The 24,168-nt window shown below is 37.4% G+C and overlaps 1 protein-coding gene across 1 annotated transcript in view; it reads right to left on the reverse strand.

Moving 5' to 3' along the window:
- Positions 1-24,168, reverse strand: part of PIGU (phosphatidylinositol glycan anchor biosynthesis class U) — a 107,651-nt gene that overhangs the window by 29,678 nt on the left and 53,805 nt on the right. The window contains exons 5-8 of the mRNA XM_069077578.1: positions 21,677-21,786; positions 20,486-20,586; positions 6,914-7,011; positions 4,125-4,279 (exon numbers count right to left, since the gene is read on the reverse strand). Of these exons, the coding sequence (XP_068933679.1) occupies positions 4,125-4,279; positions 6,914-7,011; positions 20,486-20,586; positions 21,677-21,786 (464 nt within the window). The remainder of the gene's footprint in view (positions 1-4,124; positions 4,280-6,913; positions 7,012-20,485; positions 20,587-21,676; positions 21,787-24,168) is intronic.

The raw sequence follows: 24,168 nt of genomic DNA on the forward strand, positions 1-24,168 counted from the left end.
ACTCTAAACAAATTTTGGAGCTACAGAATCCACAAAATGACAGAGAGAAGCTAACTTCCCACTGAAGACAGCCAAGCAGGCTGGCTGGAAGGGGCCAGTGCAGTGATCTGGGAGCCAAGCCCAGCCCCACATGAGACAGAGGTTTTAGCTCAGGGCAGCCACAACCAGCCACCGGCTGGAGGGACTTCAGATCATCAGCACCTGTGGCAGTTTCCAGAATTATCAACCCATAGATGCTAAGGACAAAGTGAGAGGTCAGTGCAGTGTGGACTTTGGAAACAGGGATTTCGGGAGTGTGGTCCAGCCTTTGCCCCCTGGAGGGAGAAGCAGCTGCTTCAAAGTTCCTGGCTTCCAGATTGTAGGGGGATCATGGGACCAGTCTGAGAGGTAATCGCTCTTGCTTTATCCTGCTTGGATATGGATTGCAGTCTAGGGTGGAGGTCCTGGGGTGTGTGACCAGCTTGCCAGAGCATGTGGAGGCTTCAGAGAGGGCACCCAACTAATAGCTCCGGCAGCTGAGAAAACCCCAGCAATTTCAGACAAAGCTCCCCTCTCTGGTAGCAAAGTTCTCCTGTGGCAAAAAGCTCAAAAGTCAAGTAATTGAGTGGCAACATGAGCAAGCAAAGGAAGCAAAGCAAGCACAGCAATCTGATTTTACACTCCTATTTTGAGGACAAAAAGGATCAAAGCAAGGAACAGGAGGAAGACAGTGAAGTCAGAATTCCTGCACCAAAACTTCAAGAAAAATATGAGCTGGTTACATGCCATAAAGGAACTGGAGAAGGATTTCGAAAACCAAATAAGAAAAGTGGAGGAAAAATTGGGAAGAGAAATGAGAATGATGCAAGAAAATTTTATGAAATGAGACAACAACCTGACTGAATAAAATAACACCTTAAAAAATAGACTAACTCAAATAGCAAAAGAGGCCCAAAAAGCCTTAAAGAGTCGAACTTGCCAGATGGAAAAAGAATCTCAAAAGCTCATTGAAGAGAATCATTCCTTCAGAATTAAGTTGGAGCAAATGGAAGCTAATGACTTTATGAGAAATCAAGACACTACTAAACAGATCCCAAAAAATGAAAAAATTGAAGGCAATGTGAAATATCTCATGGGAAAAACCACTGACCTGGAAAATAGATCCAGGAGATGTCATTTAAAAATTATTGGACTACCTGAAAGCCAAAAAAAGAACCTAGAAATCATCCTTCAAGAAACTCTCAAGGAAAATTGCCCTGATGTTTTAGAACCAGTGGGCAAAACAGAAGTTGAAAGAATCCACCAATCACTTCCTGAAAAAGATCCCAAAAAGAAAACTCCTAGGAATAATATAACCAGGTTCCAGAGTTTCCAGATCAAGGAGAAAATATTACAAGCAGCAAGGAAGAAACAATTTGAATATTGTAGAAACACAATCAGGATAACACAGGATCTGGCAGCTTCTACACTGAGGGACTGAAGGACTTGGAATATGATATTCCAGAGGTCAAAGGAGCTGGGATTAAAACCAAGAATCACCTACCCAGCAAAACTGACTATCATGTTTCAGGGGAAAATACGGTCATTCAAAGGAATAGAGGACTTTCAAGCATTCTTGATGAAAAAAAAAAACAGAGTTGAACAGAAAATCTGACATTCATATACAAGAAGCATGAGAAGGTAAACAGGGAAAAGAAATCATAAGAAACTTATGAAAGTTGAACTATTTACATTTCTACATGGAAAAATGATATTTGTTACTTAAGAAACTTTTCTCAGTATTAGAATAGTTGAAGGGAATAGAAATGTGTGTGTATATATATGTATACATACATATGTCTATATAGGAGGGTATATGGGCATATGAATACATATATGAGTGTGTGTATACATGTGTACAGGTATACACAGACAGAGATAGGAAGGGATGATACCTGAAAGGTGATATTAAGAGGTAAGAGAGGAATATAATGAGAGGAGATGGAGAGAGACAGAATGGGGTAAATTATCTCATATAGAAGAGGCAAGGGAAAACTGTTATAACAGAGGGGAAGAACAGGAAGGCAAAAGGGAATGAGTCAACCTTATTCTCAATGAATTTGGCTTAGGGAAGGAATGATATACACACTAAATAGGGTATCTCACCCTACCGGAGAGTAGGGGGGAAAGCGATGAGAGGGGGGATGATGGAAGGGAGGGCAGGCTGGCGGGGAGGGCAGTTGGAAGCACCCACTTTTGAAAAGGGACAGGATAAATGTAGAGAATAGAACACGTGGGGGGGTGGGATAGGATGGAGGGAAATATAGTCTGACTTTCACAATATAGCCCTTGAGCAAGTTACTTAACCCTGATTGCTTAAAAAAAAAAAATGCTTGAAAGTCCTCTATTACACTGAATGACCATATTTTCCCCTGAAAGATGATACTCAGTTTTGCTGGGTAGGTGATTCTTGGTTTTCATCCCAGCTCCTCTGCCCTCCAGAATATCCTATTCCAGGCCCTTCGATCCCTCAGTGTAGAAACTGCCAGATCCTGTGTTATCCTGATTGTGTTTCTACAATATTCAAATTGTTTCTTCCTGGCTGCTTGTAATATTCTCTTCTTGATCTGGGAATTCCGGAACTATTGCTTTACTAAAATGTAGACGAATAAACCGTTTTCCTAGCAATGAATACATGTACCTTCTATTTCACAACTCCATCAGAATGGGATTTCATTAATTCTGATTACTTTTGTCATTTTGATGGGTGTGGGTATAATATCCCTATGTTGTTTAAATAGAAATCTTTTTGATTATTAATGGATTTGAATTTGTTTTGTTTTGTTTTTTTAACAAGGTAACTGGACTGGAGATCTAGAGGGGAATAGTATATGCAGAGTAAACCTGGATTTCGGAAAAACACTAGATAAAAGTGTCTCATGTTCTTGATGTGGACAAGATGGAGAAATATGGTCTATATGACAAGAGAGTTTGGTGAATTTGGAACCAGCTGAAGAAACCCAAAGGGTAATGTGAAATGACTCAATTTGGTCAAAAAGGAGGGACATCCTGGTAGAATGTTTCAGGAATCTGTCCTTGACACTGGGATGTTAAATATTTTTAGCAATGACCCAAAAAGATCTCAATGGGCTAGAAAAAGGAGATATTTAAACGAGGATAAATCTGAAGTCTTATAACCCATTAAAAAAAAAAGTCACTCAGCAGTTTAGGAATTTCCATAGAGCAAAAGCTTAATGTGAGTTAAAAGTGTAACAATAGCCAAAAAAAAAACCTAACATGGTTATGACAGGAAGAAGGCCTAGAATGAGTGACTAGATGGTAATCCAGACACACTCGACCCTGGGCAGATTACATCTAGAATGCTAAATTCAGTTCTGGGTGCCACGTATTAAGGAAGACTAGTGTGCCTCCAGAAGAGAGCAATCAAACTGGAAAGGAAATAGAAGTCCATGTCATCTGAGAATCAACTGAACCAAATGGGAGGTAGCAGGCTGCAGTGGAAAATGAACAAGATCTGGAGCCAGAATACGTAGGTTATAGTCTTGGTTCTGTAACTGTGTGTAACTATAGGCGAGTCACTTGACCTCTATAAGCCTCAGTTTCCCCATATGTAACATGGGAATAATAATATTTATATTATTATTATGTTTTTGGCTTTTTGGAGGGGGGAAGGTAGGGCAATTGGGACTTGCCCAAGGTCACATGGCTAGTTTTTGTGTTAAGTGTCTGAGGCTGGATTTGAACTCAGGTCCTCCTGACTCCAGGGCCAGTGCCCTATTCATTGCACCACCTAGCCACCCCTAATAATTATATTATTAGTCCACAAAAATCAAATGAGCAAATAAGGAGCAGATAAGCAAAATGAGCAACATTTTTATAAAGGGTTTTGGAACCATAGACTGCTATATAAATGTTAAGTTATTAGTTAGCATTTCAGCATAACACTGATAATTAGTGCTCAGTTAAGCCAATCAGATCTGGGTCCAGGGATCTCTAGGAATGTCCTAAGAGACTATCTGCCCTCCAGCATCGTTATATAAAAGATATATTAGGCATCTTCACATGGGCTGTCTTCTGTGATTCCTACAGAACCACTTAAGCCAAATTATCATTCAATTCACCTCAAAGACTCTGGAATAACTTACATGAAGCCATAAACAGAAGGAATAAAATCCCAGGAGCTGAGGAGGAAGAATGAGAGGCAGATGATAACCACCAGGCTTCCCACATACATCACAGTGTATTGTCCTGTGAAGACCCAGAAGGCTTTGCTTTGCAGTTTCACAGGAAGGTACTGCCTCTAGGAGAGAACACAAAGGACACAATTAGTGGAGGCAAAGCCAGAATCCACAGCCCAGTTCTATGATCAAGCTACACCCCTGCCTAGCAAGCAAATAAGTAAAAATTAAAAAAAAAAAGGCAAAGACAAGGTACCTTCTCATTTCACAGCTCTGAATCATCACAGTGAGACAAAAAGGGAAAGAACACTGGATTGAGAATCTTTTTAGTCCAGGCTTTGTCAATGACTAGCTGTGTGACTCTTTGGAAAGTTATTTCTTCACTCTGGGCATAACTTTCTGCACAAATACAATGAGCTTAGTTGTAACAGATCAGCCCCCCAAACTGTGAATCCAAGGATGCTAGTTTTTCAGATGAATAGGGTTTTCCTAAGGAAATGTGAATGTTAGAAATATTCTTTCTGTAAAATGTTAAATAGGTAATCATGAACATAAAATAAATGCCTGTGCAACATCCTTCCTTTTTGTTATCAATACAACATAAAAGTGAAATGTGACATCCTAATCACTCTATTATACATTTGTGCTGCGAATTCTTTCAGGAAAATATACTTTACTGGGAAGTTTCTTTGGACGTTTCTTGGGAAATGTCTATAAAAACAAATGTATCAATAAAAAGAAACACCCTTCTAGATCAATTTGTTTTGATATTAAAGAAGGCTGTTTCCTATTTTTTTCTCCAAACTTTCCACTTATAGGTTCTAGTAAGATATCTTCAAGGTCAGAAGTGTTCCTTGGCCAAGTCACTTTGGGGAAAACTAGAACAGATGATGTCTAAGGGACCTTCTAGGTCTGATATTCAAAATCCTGACACTCTTGGTTCTAAGGTACCTTGTAATTCTAACTTTCTATGATTCTCTTGTTACCCAGTGGGCAACCCTAATTCCCTCACCCTTTCTCTACCATTCTCCCTATAGCTTTGGAAACTGACCCTTCAGAGGATTTTCCTCTTTTAGGCACAGTTAATTTTCCAAGCAATGACAGAGAATGTTTATAAAAGGTCAGCTGAGGGAGGAGAAAAAGGTAGAAGAGAGAAAAAACGGATTTTGCTAATTTTTTTTAAATTAATAAAAATTTTAAAAAAACACTACTTTTCCCCCCAGTTACAGATGAGAAAAAGTCACTTGATTTAAGAGACTTAAAACTCCAAATGATCTTTATGACAAATGGCAGGGGCTACCAAAATAATAACAGCATCAGCATCTAACAATTATATAGCACTTTACAAGTAATCTTCTTTCCTTCACTGTACCATTTATCAGGCTAGTTTGTCCTTTGATATGTGACTGGATCGCTTTCTTTTCCTAACCCTGGGCCTGAATATCTGAAAAATGTTAGATTTAAAAAGGTCTGGCATGATAGCCTAGTTAATGTCCCCATTCCCCATTTTACAAAGGCAGACAGCAAGACCTTGAAAGGGGAAGTGATTTGTCCAAGGTCACAAAGCAAATCAGCAACAGAGCTGGGAGAACAAAGGTCTCTTGATGCCCAATCTAGAGTTCTGTTCACTATACTAAACTATTTTCCCCAAAGTTGGAATAGTCTGTTTCCTTATTATGAAAAGAAAAAGGTATATATCTGGGTAGAGACCTAAAAGTGGGTAAGCTTAGGTTTTGATCCCAAAGTGGCCTTCTCACACATAGATGTGTGAGAAGGGATAGGATGAGCTGCCAGCAGTCAAAGAACAGACTAAACAGTGCTAGGGACTGTGAATTGATTAAAGTTTTACTGAGCAAATTTTAGAAAGCTGATTATTTTTTATTTTTATAATATAGTAATATTATATTGCATTATATTATGATTATGATTATTTAACCATCATCATTATAAATATATGTATGTATATGTGTATCTGTCTATCTACACACTCACTGTTTACTAATACAATTTATTTATACAAGTTTTAAGTGTTCATTCCTTAATTCCTGGACACTCTAAAATAGACCTGCACAACATTTGTTCCACACAGTGCTTGTGGCCTACCAAAGGACTTCCAGCAGCCCATAAAAAATGTAGAGGATGTAAAACAGGCCTGTATAACATACTACCCATGGATGGCTTTGGTGGGCCACAAGTGGCCTGCAGGCCATATGTTGTGCAGACCTGCTCTAAAGAATCACGGTTATCCAACAATGAGGTTATAATAGCTCACAATTCTATATGTTCTTCTGTTTATATAACACTTTCTTCACATAATCCTATATGGCAGGTAGTGCAAGTTTTATGAAGGAAAAAAAGGTACAAAGAGAGGAAGTAATTTGCCTAAGATAACCCAGCCGGTAAGTGATAAGAGCAGGGGCTTGAATTCAAGTCTTCTGGCTCCAGACTGATAATCAGGTTCTACTTCCTTACTGCTCAATGTTCTATGTACATAGATATTTGCATGTCATCTCCCCCATCAACCTGGGTGCTCCTTGAGAGCAAAGGCTGTGTTCCCAGCTCTTGGCATGGTGCCTGGCACATAAGAATCTCTTAATAAATGCTCACTGATTTGACTGGTGACTAGCCCTATGCTACATCATATAGTCACAATCCTAGGGAAATCATGAGTAAGTACAACCTGTCCCAGAAGGACTTAAGTACATTCAATATTATACTTAAATTGAACTATTGCTTTTAGTTAGTCAATAGTTTACCTGAAGAAGATACAGCAGCCCTGGTACAAACAAAGTGACTGGATACAGAGATTGGTACGTTGCTAAGGCCAGAAAAATGGCACTAAGAAAGGCACTACCTGTGAGAAGGAAACAAATGTGGTGAATGATCCACCCTCACAGATCGAAATTAGACCCAGCAAGTATTTCTTAACATGGAACTCGCCCATTATTTTTCAAATAATCTGTTACCAAATGTGTGTTACCAAAAGTGTGTTTTGGAGTTTTTCAAATGTAGAGGGAATTGAGAAGGAGGTGGTTTGGTTTGAAACACAAGGAAAAAAAGGGCTAAACCCATCTCTGCCCTTTCAATAGCTCAACGTCCCACAGGTACACTCCTTATGAAACTTGTTAAAGGGAAACACAATGTTGGTAGTCCCATAAATTTCAACCTACTGATGTATATTAAAGAGAGATTTATGGACTATTAACTTCTTATTGTTACATATTTAACAATTAGCAACAAAAAAAAGTAATCAAAAAGAACAAGTAACACTGCAGAAAACCTCTAGCATTTAGGAAGTGCCAAATAAATTAACAAATAATATACAATTCAAGAAAATGATTCTATTCTTTGTTCCTTTCCAGATCTGTTTGAAATTCTTTCCTTCCTTCCCTCCCTCTCATGTAGTTCACTCAATCAAGAAGCACTTATTAAGTACCTACTGAGTGTGAGGCCCTATGCTAAGCACAGGAGATATAAAGACAAAAATGAAAGTCTCTGCCTTCAAGGCCCTTCTAGTGAGATGGGTAAGACAATATCTACATCTATCTATAAAAATATGTACAAAATAAGCAGAAATAAATTTATGCGAGAGAGGAGGGCCCAAGAGCTGGGAGAGATCAGAAAATGCTTCTTGTATAAATTGACCCCTGAGCAAAATTTGGAAAGAAATAAGAGAGCCAAAGAAGATGAGATAGGTGCATTCCGAGCACAGGAAACACCAGTGCAAAGACACAGAGATAGGACAGGGAATGCCATGTAGGAGGATCAACAAGACCAGTTTAGCTAGTCTGTAGGGTGCAAGAAGGGGCATAATGGATAAAGGGATTGGAAAGCAAACTGAGGCCAGGATGGGAAGGACTTTAAAAGCCAAACAAAGGGGTTTATGTTGGATCCTAAAGGCAACAGTGAGCCACTGGAGTTTACTGAGCAGGGAAGTGACATGATCACACCCATGCTTTAGGAAAATAACTTCGGCAGCCATGTGGAGGATGGACTAGGGAGGGAAGAATTTAAGAAGTAGGGAGACTAAACAGGTTAATACAGTAGGCCAGGCAAAAGAGAGGAGAGGATGGGTGTGAGATATATTATGAAGGTAGCAATGACAAGACTTAGCAACTAATCAGATATCTGGGGTAGAGAGTGAAGAATCGAGGATAATGCCAAGGATGTACCCTCGGTGACTCGTGACTGGAAGGATAGTGGTGTACTCAACAGAAATATGAAAATTCAAAAGAAAATTGGGTTTGGAGGGAAAAAACAAGGATTTAGTTTGAGAGTTCATACAGCTGTCTACCATAGTTTTTATTGAATAGTGATTCCCATTCACCAGGGTTTTTTTAACATGGGATTTTCAAACAGTAACCATTCTGGACTCTTAATTCTTATGTCCATTGACTAATTTCTCTATTCTATTTTAGTACTGAAATAATCCAATTGATTCTGTGTTTTTTTTAATTGATCCTGTTTACAGCAAATTGATTTTGTCCTATAAATGCCTAAGTCAAGATTCTTTGTCTCTGAACTTAATTCAGGAATTTAGGTGGCCTGTAATGAGTTATGTTTAGAAATTCAGTTCTTCTGTTAAATCATTGTTCTATTCTTGTGTTAAGGAAATCTGTTACCCTTAAAAGATGCAGGTGGTAGGGGCAGCTACGTGGCACAGTGAATAGAGCACTGGTCCTGGAGTCAGGAGGACCTGATTCTAGCCTCAGACACTTAATACACTTGATAGATATATAACCTTGGGCAAGTCACTTAACCTCAACTGCCTTGCTTTACGGGCCCCCCCCCTCCCCCGCAAAAGATGCAAGTGGCCACCAGGGAAAGGAAATCTGTTACCCTTAAAAGATGCAGGTGGACACCAGGGATTCTGGTCTCTAATATCTTTACACCACAAAACTATCCTTCAAGGATGACTGTTTTGTTATCCAAAGAAGTTTAGTTTTCTATCTCTGCCCTTGCAGATGCAGCTGGACTCAAACAATGAACATTCCTTAGTCACAGGAGGGAAGATGGGGGAGTGTTTCTAGTTCTCATTCCCAATTTCCATCCATTCATATTTCCTTTCATCTATGATGCTAGTTTCCTATTTTATGTACTCCCCAAAACTATAAAAGAGATTTGTCCCCTCATTCAGGATCTTAGCTTTACTATGGAATTTGAGATCCTATTGATTGGTAAATTCAAACTTTACTAATAAAGTAAATGTGCTCAGACCTTTATGCCTCACATTACCTTAATTTCAACTGCAACAATACCAAAAAGTTTTTATAATTTTAGTCTGATAGTACATTTTAAGATCTGGTAGTGGTGGTCACCCTTACCACAGTTTTCATTTTTATAGTAATAATTTTGTCTCTCTTTTTAATATATGAATTTTATTACTGCTTAATCTAACAATAGTATTTTGATGGGTATCACATTAAATCTCAAGATTAGTTAGAAAAGTATTTATGTTTTTACATTTATCTGCCATAGTTATGATGAGGAACAACCTTTCATTGTTACAATAAAGTATACTTCTCTATCAGATTCTCTTGATACTTAATGGAGGAATGACAAAATACATATATTTCTGGGTTTTTACTGACTTAACAAGCTTATCTCTCTTGTAAAATGGGAGGGACAGTTATATTAAATTGGCAAAGATGAAAAAAAGACCAAAAGATAATGTTGGAGGGGTGACAGAAATGAAGAAACACTAATACACTCTAAGTCCGTTGGAAATTATGTGAGAAAAGGCACTTAATTGTTCATATTGTTGACCCATATGATCATTGTGCCATTTGGTTTTGCTTAACTGTTTTTCTTTATTACAAGGAAAAGTGAAATGGGGAAGAATATATCAAGAAATGACTAGCTTATAAAAATAAAAGCCACCAATGAAATGTTTCTGCAGAAAAGAAACAATAAAATCTATCTCCTCCTCCATGGAAGAAAAGTGAGGTACTACTAGACAGAGTATAATACATTGTTTAGACATGCTCTATCAAATTTGTTTGTTTTTCTTTATCAAAAGGGAGGGTTCACTCTGAAGGACGTATAAGAGATGACTGTGAGGTAAAGATAAAAAGCATGAACAAACTTTAAAAACAAATAGCAACCAAAAACAGAGCAAGTCACACTAACAGATAGAAACTTGGAGAAGGAGGCGGCCAGGTGGCACAGTGAGTAAGAGCAGCGGCCCCAGAGTTGGGATAACCTGGGATCGAATCTGGGCTCAGACACTTAGCACCACACCCAAAAATAACTGGCCGTGTAACCATGAGCAAGTTACTTAACCCCAATTACTTAAAAAAAAAAAAAAGAAAGAAACTTGGAGAAGCTGTAGGAAGACAGTCACACTGATATACTTGGAGAAGCTGTGTGCTAGTCTAACCATTCTGGAAAGCAATTTGGAATTGTGCTAAGAAAATAATTAAAACATGCCTATCCTTTAAGACAGAAATCCTAATATAAGACATATACCATATCCCAAGAAGATCAAAGACAAAACTATACATCAAAAATATACATATAAAAACAGAAATAGTAATATTTTTTGTTGTAACAAAAAGTGGAAACACAGCATATGCCCACTTCGTAGGGAATACTTAAACAAACTGTAGCACAGGAATGTAAATGGACTACACCATGAAAAAAAATGAATATGAAGTATAGAGAGAAGCACAGAAATATCTATAAAAACTGATACAAAACAAAGTAAGTAGAACCAGGAAGGTGATATACACAACAACTACATCAATGTAACGGAAACAACCAAACAATTAAAACTGAATGCCATGATTTTATGACCAAGCTTCACCCCAAAGAAGAAATATGATAAGACAGCTTCTTTGCAGAAGTGAGGGACTATGCAAACATATATCTAACTCTTTCAATGTATTGGCTAGTTTCACTGAGCTTTTTCTTTCCTCTTTTTCAATTTTCGTTCTTTAAAAGAGGAAGGGGAGAGGGATATGTTAGGAACTGTACATAATCAAAAACCAAAAGGTATTAAAATATTTTTTAAATATACATAATGACTACAACAAGATAAAGGGAAACAACAACAAAATGAAAATGTGTTAACCATAATGACCAAGCTGAACCTGGAAGAAAAGTTGAGAAAATATCCCTCTCCTTTCATAAGAAAGGTGAGTGGGGTGGCTAGGTGGTGCACTGAGCAAAGTCCCAGCCCTGGAGTCAGGAGGACCTAAGATCAAATCCGACCTCAGACACTTAACACAAAAACTAGCTGTGTGACCTTGGGCAAGTCACTTAACCCCAATTGCCCTCCAAAAAGCAACAACAACAAAAAAATGAATTGATTGGGGCAGCTAGGTGGGGCAGTAAATAGAGCACTGGCCCTGGAGTCAGGAGGACCTGAGTTCAAATCCAGCCTCAGACACTTGACACACTTACTAGCCATGTGACTTTGGGCAAGTCACTTAACCCCAACTGACCTCCAAAAAGAAAAAAAAAAGGTAAGAGCCTATGGATGTGGAATATTGCAGATGCTGTCAGATATGATCACATGTCAGTTGATTTTTCTCAAGCAGTTTTGTTTTCTGTTACATGGCTTCAACGGCTTACTAGATAATGATGTTTATTTGGAAATGAATGAGATATAAAAACAAAAGGAATCAATATTTTTAGGGGATGGAAGGGTGACAGATAATCTTTAATACAAGGTTTTGCAAAAGCTTGAAATAGCTTAAAACTTCATACTAATGCTTTTGGAACCAGGCATTAGTAATAAAATCTGACATTTTATAGTGCTTTAAGGTTTGCAAAGTTCTTTCCTCAAAACTACACGAGAAGTATAAAGTACAAATATTATAATCCTTACTTTTTCTAGAGGTGAGGAAGCTCAGATTTTAAAAAGTTAAGTGACTTGCCTATGATTATATAGCTAGAAGGTATCTAAGGTACCCTTTGAACCAATATCTCCTGACTACAGGGCCAACAGTCTATCTATTATACTGTGCCACCCTTCTTTCTTTAAATATTATTATGATCCTGTGATCTAATTTTTTTAATTTTTCAAATTTTATTTTTTCTCAATTATATGTAAACAAAAATTTTTAACATTCTTCTTTCAAATTTTCAGTTCCAAATTCTTTCCCATCCTTCCTCTCCTCCCCCGCTTCCTTGAAAAGGCAAGCAATTTGATATAAATTCTACATGTGCTGTCATGCAAAACATTTCTATATTTGCCATACTGTAAAAGAAAACCCAAGTCAAAAAATCCAAGAATAATAAATAAAGGTTAAAAAATTATGTTTCTATCTGCCTTCATACTCCATAAGTTCTTTTTCTGGAGATAGATAATATTTTTATCGTTAAGTCCTTCAAAACTGTCTTGGATCACTATATTGCTGAAAATAGTTCATTCAGAGCTGATCATTTACAATACTGTTATTATTATACTCAATATTATCCTGGTTCTGTTCATTTCCCTCTGTATCAGTTCATGTAAGTCTTCCCAGATTTTTCTAAAAACATCCTACTTGTCATCCTGCATTGTGCTATAACACAATGGTATGTGATCCAATTTTCTAATATCATAGCAATTGCTTAAAATTTCTTAGACTAGTGTTGAGTTCCAGCCTTTTTTGGGAATTGGAAGAATTCTTCGTTATGTATGACTATTTGTAACAGCCTATCTGCAACACATTAATATACTTTAAAAATTAAAATGAATTGATTTTAATTAATAATTTCACAGCTAATTTGTTATTTTGAGGCAATTGACAATTTTACAAAAGCTAGCTTGACTTAGTAGCTGATAACCCACAGAAATTAATATTTATTTCTATAATATTTATTTATTTCTAAATCACCACCATGAATAGAAACTGATAAATACCCTTTAAAATAACAAACTATGTCAAATACTTGGTGATGAGATATACAAGACACTTTTTCAACGATAACTTGATTGTTGCTTCATCAGAAAATGGATAGGATTATTTATGTCCTAACTAGTATTGATGTTCTTGAGCCCAGAATATTCAATATGGTGCAGCTTCTTTTTTTGGTGCAGCTTTTATTATTAATTGTGCAAATCCAAACTATTGACAAACAGGATAATACTTAGATTTTGTGAATGAATAATTTCCTTAAGTAATAACCAAAAAAGACATTGTGTAATTGCTGTTTCAGAGAGAGAAAGATAGAGAGATAGATAAATATACATACACTTCAATAGTCTTCCCACTAATTTTGGTTAGTTTTCTCATTTGTTTGTCTTTTTCCAGATATAAATAGGAACATATGGGATAGGTAGTTCAACAAAGAAATTTACAAAGTGAAACATTTGAAAATTAACTTAGGAGGAAGAAAAGATTTCTTAACTATAGGAGATAAAGGAGCTTTTGAATAATTAGGTTTTTTAGACAACAGAATTATAGGACATGCAAATCAAAAAACTAATCAATTTTGATCAGGGAGCTATTGGAAAATACAGGGTGAAAGAAGTAGATGGCAACTCAAATGGCAAAATGTTAAGGACAACTCACTGTGAATTGAAACAGTCTTCTCTTTGTTGATTAGTCCCTGTTACAATGTCACGTATGCATAGGCTATCAATAAATATAACTTAATAATGTGTTTATTATCTTCTAGCCAGGTCAATGATCACCAGCAGAGGCCACCACACACACACACACGTATATATCTATGAGCATGAGCCAGGGCCCATCTTATATCAACAATAGAAGAAGCTCCCAGCAATACTTCTGAAGAAAGGATGTCCTGATTATCAATCAACAAATGTTTATTAAGTGCCTTCTATGTGTGAGGCACTGTGCTAGAAGCTAGGGATAGATACAAAGGCAAAAACATGAAACAATATCTACTCTCAAAGAACTTACAGTCTTATCATCAAGCCTATAGACTCCTTAGAATGTTTTTAAAAGCAAAAAATTAAATACATTAGATTATAAAGGAAACCAATTATATTGAAACAGTTATTAAAATTTAAAAATTCCATGGATCCCAGATTAAGAACCTCTGTCCTGGAGGCAACAGAAAGTCACTGGAATTTATGGTCAGATCTGTGCAAAAGGTGCCACAAAACCTGCCTGGGGTTTTGTAGAAAATACTAAAACATCAAGTACAGCTAGAGAAAGATAGCAAAAAAGAGTCAACTTCTCAGTGCAATGATTTTCTATGGAAAAAGGAAACAAGCTCTGTGTGTGTGTTATCTGTGTGCATCTGTGTGTGCACATACATGTGCACATATGCACACACAGAACATGTTATGCAAAGGAGAAGTTTAAAGACAGGTCCTTCAAACTCCAATCTTTCCATTAAAAAAATAATAAAGAATTTAGTCTGGTTTTGCCCTGGGAGAAACATAGAGGATAAAATAAACATAATTTGTTTTTACTCTACTCAATGGCATCTATAATGATTTATCTCAGGAAAAATGTCTTTTCTTGATCTTATGACAGACTAAATGGTCAAATATTACAGAAAGAACTGGTAAAGCCTGTGCCATTTATATCTTAAGTAATTCTCCTGGGTTACATAATTTTCCTTTCCTGTATATAATGCATATAGAGACAGTACATGAGAGGCAGCAGACTGAAAACACCCAGAATTCTGGAACCAGATCAGAAAGTATTACCTTCTGAAACAAAAGCTGGGAATAATCAACTGAACAGAGAGGATTATAGAACAGTAGACATCTTCCAAGGAAGAAACTCACTCAAAATGATTTGTGTTGACGAGAAGACTAGGGTGGTGCCTAATCAGTGAGGGAGGCCACAGGAGTTCCATGTACTTGATGATTTGCTAATGGTCCATGAAAGTTGAGCTCTGATTCAGAGAAACATGGGAAGATGCATGTGAACTGATGCAAAGCAAAAAAAATAAAATAAAATCAGGAGAACAATATACATAATGACAAAAGGCAGATGAACTAAGATTAATTGCAATGACCAATTTTGTTCCTGGAAAACAAATGACAAAACAGATTGCCCTTTATTTGACAAAGAGGTTTTGTCTAGACAAAGAGGACTAAGGGAGTAAAATGTTCCATATGCTGTCAGACAGTAATTTTGTCAGTTGGCTTTTTAAAACTTTTTCTTTGTTCCAAAGAAAGGCAATGGAGTGGGGGTATACAAGGAAATTACTGATATGGAAAATAAGATACCCGAGGCATTTTTTAAAGGAGTCTAAAAAATGAGCTCTACTGAGTGAGAAATTGGTTAAACAGGTAGACCTTTAGGAAAGACACTATTAGAATGTGCTGCTGCTAAAGCAAAATTCTCTAGCCCTTGTGAGAATGGGAACCATCTAGGTGTGGAAAGGGTTCAGAAGCAGGCGTAGTCAGTCTCAGTCCAGGTGCAGTGTAGGCAGAAGTGTGGGTGGGAGAAGTTAGGAAGGTGTATGTACAAATAAAAAGTGAGAGAGAGGAGATTCCAGGTTATTAGAAAGGGTGGAGATGTTTTGAAAGAAACCAGAAGCCTTTCCCAGTCTTCCTTAATCTTAATGTATCTTCCCTGAGATTATCTCCAATTCAGCCTTTCATATAGCTTGTTTGTATATAGCTGCTTGCATGTTGTCTCCCCTCCAAGAACAGGGACTGTCTTTTGCCTTTCTTTGCATCCACAGCACTTAGCTGTGGCACAAAGTAAATACTTAGTAAATGCTAGGTGACTGACTAAATCAGAAGGAGCATGAAGAGTGGAGTACTTAAGTGTATTTAGGAAGATAATGAAATGGGAACATATGAACTGATGCAAAATACTGTGAGTTAGAAACAGGAGAACAATTTACACAAGTATAATAATAATTTGAGAAAACTCTGAAAGTCTCAGGAACTCTGATCAACACAATGACCAACCACAATTACAAAAGACTCATGATGAAACATGCTGCCTACCTCGTGACTGAAGTGATGGGCTCAGACAAAGACTTTTTTTTTTTTGACATGGCCAGGGTAAGAATTCTCTTTGCTTGACAATAAATATTTGTAACAGGTTTTGTTTTCTTGCTTTCTCAACGGGGGTGCAGATGAGAGGAGCCGATTTTCATGAAAATAACACTGAATTTTTTAAAAATAAACTATTAAACTGGACAATTATTGGAGAAAACCCCCCCAAAGGTAATGTTTATCCACTTTTATGCAGCCAAATGGTCAAATCCAGTGTCCACAACAAGGGAAGTAATAATTTTATATATGTCCTGAATTATATCTAGCAACAACTGTAATTCAGTTCTGAAAACATCTTAAGAGAAATATTTGATGACCTGGAATTTATATGAGGATATCAACCAGGATGATAATGAGACTTAAAACCATACCACAACAGGACTATAAGAAAGAAATGAATGTTTAACCTAAAGAAGCCTGGATTTAGGGGAGATATAATTGCCATCTTTTAATTAGATGAAGGGCTGTCACATGAAAGAAATTAAACTTGTTCAGCTTAGCCGCAGATGGCAGATGACAGAATAGGTAGAATTAACATGTGGCAGACTTCAGCTCAATGTAATAACTACAAATATCCAACAACAGAATTGGCCGAGTTGCCTGTTTTTGTGGGCATTCAAGAGACTATTTTTTCAGAAATTTTGTATAGGGGATTCATGTTTCAGGGAGTGAGTGAACTATATGATCTATTCCATGCTTATATCTGACAATTAACATGGAAAAAATTGCAAATCTTTAATAGCAGTAAAATAAATTCAAACCAAAACACCTTTAAGATATTGTTACATACGGACCAAACAAAAATAAATGAAAATAATACAAACTTATATTGGCAGGGCTGTGAGTACACACACACTTGCAGGGAATTGGAATAGAGTTAACTACTGGTCCAACCTTGCCAGAGAATAACATGGAGACATAAAACAAGAACTAAAAAGCTGTGTGTAGCCTTGGTTGAGTCCAGTAATTCCACTTGTGGGACTATGTCCAGGAAAATAACCCAGATAAAATCTAAAGAGATGTGCACGATAGCATTATTTATAAAGCAAAAACCTGTCAAATCTTTTCAAAGGCTACCTACTCCACATGATCCCAGTCTACTTTTGTCTATTCTAGTAGTCTGCACTCTCGATCATTTCCTCTCTTTCCTAGTCAGTCTCTCTTTAATCTACCTAGTCCTTCCCCACCTGCTACAAACCCCAAAGTTTCAACCAAAAGCTACCCATCCTTTCTACTGTGTCCTCTGGAATACCTGCTCCATAAGCAACAAGATTACTTTCATCTTAAATATTTTCTTTTCCCATTCCTTCCATTGTCTGGCTCTCTCCTGATGACACAGTTTCCTTGGCCTCCCCTTCACTCATACCCCCTGAATCATGGTCACTGCCGGGGAGTCAGAATAATCCTCACTTCTCACTGCTACTTCCAGACTCTCCCTCCACCACCATCACTCAGTAACTTCCCCTCCTTTGAGGTTCATTCCATCAATATTTATCACCTGATCAAGATGCTGATAACTGTTGTCTCCTGACCTCTGGAGCATTCTACTTCCTTCTTCAATGATTTCAGTACCTGGCTCACAATCTTCTCTCTTCCCCAACTCCTACCCTCATAGTAGAAGACTTTAACATATTGACTCCCTACAAAAAACCCTGATTTTGGAAGTTCCCAAACTTACTTATTTCCCATAACCTACTACTGCACCTTACCTCAACCACACATGAAGATGACTATACTACCATAATATACTACTTCCATGTTCACAAACCCTGAAATTCCCTTGTCTGATGGCTTTCCACATGACTTCCAACATCAAACCTTCATCTTCATCTACACCATGACTTCTAATCTCTTGAACTTTCAGTTCTCTCCCAAACCATTACCCCTGCACTAGCCACACTCATCTCTTCTACCCATCTTAATCCTTGGTGAACCAGTTCAACTCTCCAATGCTCTTTTCTTGCCCCCTTATTACACTGCTGATTGTGTCTTCCTAAGCCTCAGCCTTGGATCACCGTCACCATCCCTTTGACCCAATTACATGCCACTGAGCAAAGGTGGAGGAAATCATGCAACCGTGGTGACGGACACCACAATAAATTTATATTATATAACCTCAACTTGGCTCTCACTGCTGCTAAGCAATTCTTTTACAATTCTCCAATTAGCTCATCATCCCACTCACCATAGTAGGTCTTTCAAACCTTTTTATCCCTCCTCAAACTTCCCATAGCTGCCCCTCCCCACATCCTCTTGGTTAAGAACTTTGTCTCATATTTTATGGAAAAAAATTGAAGCATTTGCTTCAAGCTCCCTGTTCTTCCATTCTGATCTGACATCACCAAGATGCCTTTACCCACAATGTCCTCCTTCAAACCTGTATCACATAAAAAAGTGTCCCTTCTTGACAAGGTTAACTCCGTACTTGTACAAGTGATCCCATCAACTTCCATCTTCTTTAACAGATTCCCACTTTCTTAATTATCTTCAATCTTCCCCTTGTCTAGTGGCTGCTTCCCTATTGCTTACAAACATGCCTATGCTTCCCATATCCTCAAAAAATGCTCACTTGATCCATGCCCACCCACTATCTTCCCATATCTCTCCCTTCTTTTGTGACTAAACTCCTTGAGGAGGGCTGCTGTAATAGGTGCCTCTATTTCCTTTTCTCACCTTTCTGTGTTCTGGCATCCTACCTCACCATGTAACTGAAACTGCTCTCACTAAAGTTGCCAATGATTGTTTAATTGGCAAAGTCAATGGTCTTTTCTCAATATTTATCCTTTTTATCATTGCAGCAGTTTTTGACACTGTCTATCACTCTCTCCTCCTTGATAGTCTGTTCTCTCTAGGTTTTTGGGACAATAGCCTCTCCTGATTCTCTTCCTACCTATTTGATCTTTGTAAGATGTCTACTCATGTCACTCCCACTAACTGTGAAGGGCTCTGTCCTAGGTGCTCTCCTCTTCTTCCTCTATAGTATTTCACTTGATGATCTCATCAACTCCCACACATTCAATTATCATCTCTATACTGACAATTTTCAAATCTACTTATCCAGCCCTAAACTTTCTGCTGACTTCTATTCTTACATCTCCAACTGCCTTTTGGACGTCTCAGATGGATGTCCTGTAGATATATTAAATCTGACATGCCCAAACCTGAAACTCATTATCTTTCCCCACAAATATCACATCCCTCCTAAAAGCACCACAGTAATAGAAGGGCTGAGAAAACCATACAGGGACGTGCTGGCATACTACAGTGAAACAAAGGCAATAGTTACACACATATTACTATTATACAGTGAATATAAGATGCTTAAGTACATAATGAATATGAGGGAGTAAAATTTTGCAAATCCACACTAATGAAGGCTGTCCGAGAACTGAGAGATGTGAAAAATTTAAGGATACTGAATTCTTCATACTTGCTTATTTTTGTAGATTTTAGGGTTATATGGGGTTACATCTAAAACTCTCTGTGTAAGGGTTACATAAAACTATCTTAGATAGCTGATTACTGTGCAGAAGATAGGATGAAAGAGAAAGCAACAGCAAGTACTGAATATTTAGTAGCAAAGATGTAGTTTGCACTAAGCAGCCTGGTCATGGAGCAAAAGTCTCAGGGCTCTGCCACACTTAGCTGCTAATTCAGTGCAGGTATTCCACTTAGAACAATTCCTTCAAGGAAAACATTTTCATTGACTTTAAAGGGTCAAGAAAAGTGTAGAATAGCAGAATGCTTTGTTTTGTTTTGTTTTTTCATTAGATCCAGTGAAAAAGGAAATCACAAGATGACTCGTATACATAGTCTCTATCTTTGAGCACAGCCATTTTTGAGATAACATTTCCAAATGCTGATATTCATTCACTTCTGTTAGAATATAGAATAAATGAACTATTACAAAGAATGTCAAATGGTTGCCTGACAAAAGTCAGAAACAAACAAAAATTTCAGCCAGTTATACATATAGCAACATATATGCCCTAATATTATAGACCTGTTTATGTCAAACACCACTCAAAGGAAACAATGCATTTCAAAAGATGATCTTTTATCATAACCCACAGAAGCTTGTTGTTTGCCTCAGATAACTTTAATATTAAAGCTAACCAGTAGAGAATTAGCTGGAACAAAGAAAAGGAATGATATTTGTTCACCAACTTTCCTATCATTAACGTAAGAGTCTATACAAAATAGTATCTGCGAGAAGTTAGTTAAATGAAACCCTCCAAAAATTATTGGTGTGCATTTGTGGTCAGTTGTTTTTAACCTAATTTCACTGTTAAAGCCTTCATATTATGCACAAAATGCATCAATTTGCATGTTCAAGACATTATAATAACCATAATAATTCACATTTGTACAGTGGTTGAAATCTCTACTCTTCATATCTTACCTTTTACTGTAGCCAAAATGAAGAAAGCAATGATGGTGTTGTTTATGGCACAAGTGGACTTAGCAACACAAGATAACACTGTGTAGGGATTTAAAAGATAGCTGGGAAAGAACACATAAACACGCACTCAGCATAATAATTATTGCCAACTACAAGCATTATCCACAGTCTTGACTTTTCATCACACTGACTCAAAATGTATTCAATAAGACTGTAACTATATCTCAGAAATGTTACATTCTTGGCAAATAAAATATTACTTCATTAGATCCCTCAGACCCACGGATAGTCCAGGAAAGGCATTTACAGAAAAACCAGGGGGGAATGTTCTTTTTTCAAGTTCCTAGGCACTGATCCTGTCTTCTGAACTGTTACAAGTATCTCAGATGCAGCCATCTTAGCAAACAGCAAGGCTTGCTGAGGACATTAAGGATACATTCTGTAGATGTGGTATGCAAGTTCAAATGCTGCATAACTTCAAAGAACACTTTGAACTTCCACCGAAGGGGACTGGTGGAGGGGGAAAAACCCACTCTGGACAGCCTTGAAATATGAGGGGAATCTAAAGGTGAAGAATATATAAATACATTTAGCAAAGCAAATTATAAAACAAATGGGTCTGACCTATGAATAAATAGTGACAGTATTTTATTTAGCAATTCAATTTACAACTCTCAGGAATAAAGGCTATCAAGTAACTATCTAGTGAGGAAATCATACAATACTACTCTGCAGCAGCATCATAATTTCAAGAAGCATAATATATTTTACAAGTCAAAAAATGAATCAGAGGCTATCATATCACCATTAGGAGTTTTCCATTCTGCATAATGGGAGAGAAAATATCCTGGGCTGTATTAAGTAATAAATGAGTATATTAAGACAAATGAAATAAGTAGCTATATAAAAAAAACTAGGTATTATTCCAACAGAAATGCTTGTCACAGAAGAAAGGATTTAGATCATCAAAACAAAAAAAAATCATTTATGAAACATCTATTTTTGAATACATAGGGAGAGAATAAATAGCTCTGTCTCTATCCCTAGCCAGTCACGCAACCAGACTATAGAAAATATTTGATGACTAAGACATTTGCATTTCCAAATATCTCACAAACATGGGAAACTCTGATCATATCCGTTTCCTTTTGTTTGCTGGCCTAAAGTCTCCTTCTACTGGAAAGTACTTACAACAGTGCTACTTTGAGGGGGATGTAACGCATTTCCATAGGGGTCCGTATGAGTTCAGCCACATCTGAGGCATATTGGTCCAATTCAACTAGGAGTTTCTGCTTTTTAATCTGAAAAAAGGCAAAACAAAACAAACAGAAGAGATTCAGTAAACCAAGAAAGAATAATGACAAAGCCTAAGACATTTTGTTGAAGAGAAATCTTAATTACTTAATTACTAGGACAATTAATTAATCTTAATTACTAGGGCAAAATCAGGCAGGCAACAGGTGTGAGAGGTACTATGGTGATAGAAACAAAATGATATAAGATACAAGAATTCTGTGCTTGAAGTTGTGAGATAAAGAATTTAGTACTATATGGAGTCCTGCTTCCACAGATATTATATGCAGGGAGTTTGCTGGGGAGTGCAGTGTGGCCAGATAAGCACACCCTGATGGTCTGGGCCTCCTAGCTCAAGGACATTAGACAGAGTGAAACATGCAGCATGGCTCAAACTCAAGGGTTCATGTACCAGTCACTGAGACCTAACCACTGCACACATCTAATAATCTTCATGCATATTAATTTACAGGCCCATACATAGATTATCCCTCCATTTTAGGAACATGGGAACCGTATTTGGGAGGAGGAACATGTTAAGGAGTAATGTGTTGTGGGTGGACTAGAAATATTATAACCTGGAAGAGCTGGGACCAATCGCAGTTCTGAAGGGAGAGACCAAGAGGTACTAACCCCATAAAAAAAGCTCAGTTGGGCTTCTGTTTAGTCTATGTGTTTCCCTACGGGGTGACACATGCCCACCTCTTACAGGGATTGTAAATAAATGCTGCCTTCACCAGTTTCAGTTAAAGTTTCATTCCTTAAGGGAGGACAGAACTCCACATGGCATGGTATGCTACTAGGGGAGCAGGGAGCTGCAGCAGTACATTCAGCTAACCCCCTAAACCTACCAAGGAGTGACTGAAGCCCATTTCCCACAGTCAGAGAACCAAGATTCAAATTCTGACTCTGCTATGCAGCCTTGAGCAAGCCAGATATGTTCTATTAAGCATTACTTTTACTTTCTTCATCTGTAAAATGGGGCTAAGTGATACCTAGCACTGACTACCTCACAGAGTTGATATGAAGATCAAATGACATCATTTAATTTAACAAATATTTATATTACTACACCATATCATGCTGGTCCTGGGGAAACTAAAATTGAATTAAAACTGCTTCCCTGATCATATGGTACTTATAGTCTAGAAGGAGGATGATATATACAAATAGCTATAATATACTATATTACATAATAAATGCATCACCATAATATGTTGCATTAATATTCTACTTTGTAGTTTACAAAGTGCTTTCTTCTCAACAACCTGTGAAGTAATGCAAATATCCTAATATTGCAGATAAGAAAATAGACTCAGAGAAATTCAATTAGAGGCTATAAAGTAGAAAAGTCTGATTTTAAACCCAAGTCTTATGATTTCAATTCTTGTTTTCCACTGACCACACAATAATATATACTGAAAGTCCAAGCCAAAAAAGGTCATTACTAAGAGAGTAAGACAAAGTTTACTGGAAGAGAAAGCATGGGTAGGAATCCAACAGCCACTATGGCAATGCAGGCATAGACAGGGAAGGGCAAGAGAAGAATGAGGTGCATGCAAGGCATGTATGAAGTAAATATAAAGAAATACAGGGAGGAAAATGGCAGGAGGCTAAAAAGGTGGTGCCAACTTGTGAAGGGTCTCCAAACGCCTGGGCAGGCACTTAGAACTGTATTCAATAGGCCACCGAGAGCGGCTGAAGGGTGTGGGGCTGAGAAGTGCCAGGACCAGCTCTAGCGGTATTATTATGCCCAAGTCCTTAGTAAACATTCAATCACTCAACCAGTATTTATAAAGGATCTACTATGTATGTGCAAGGCAGTGGGAGAAACACCAGACATTCAAATAAAAAGTAAAAACAATCCAGACCCTCAAGGAGCACATGTTCTAATGTACAAAAATATAAAAATATAGGTATGTCCTATATGTACAAAGTAGAAACAAGTTAACTGTAGAGGTGAAGCCACTAGTAGCTATCAAACCAGGACAGGTCTATTGAAGAAGGTAGCACTTGATCTTAGTTTTAGAAGAAAACAAGAATTTTGAGTGAGAAATGAAGGGACAAAGCATTCACAGGCATAAGAGACAGCAAGACATGAACATAGGAGAGAGTGTCATGGAAGAATAATAAGGAGTTCAGTATGTCTGGTTCATAGAGTACATGGAGGGAAGTAAAATGTAAGAAGATTGGGAAGAAAAGAAGGGACCAGGTTGTGAAGTACTAAATACCAAATTGAGAAGTTTAGATTTGGTCCTGTATTTGAGTAACATCATTTTGGCAGCCAGATGGAAGATGGATTGGAGAGGGGAGATTTGAGACAGGGAGCCCAATTTGGAGGCTAATGCAACAGTACAGACAAAAAGTGAGGGCCTGAACCATCACTGTGT

The sequence above is a fragment of the Petaurus breviceps genome, unplaced genomic scaffold, assembly GCF_028583685.1.
Source record: "Petaurus breviceps papuanus isolate PSGF00001 unplaced genomic scaffold, PetGlider_PUasm1.0 90994, whole genome shotgun sequence".
In the NCBI taxonomy this organism is placed as follows: Eukaryota; Metazoa; Chordata; class Mammalia; order Diprotodontia; family Petauridae; genus Petaurus; species Petaurus breviceps.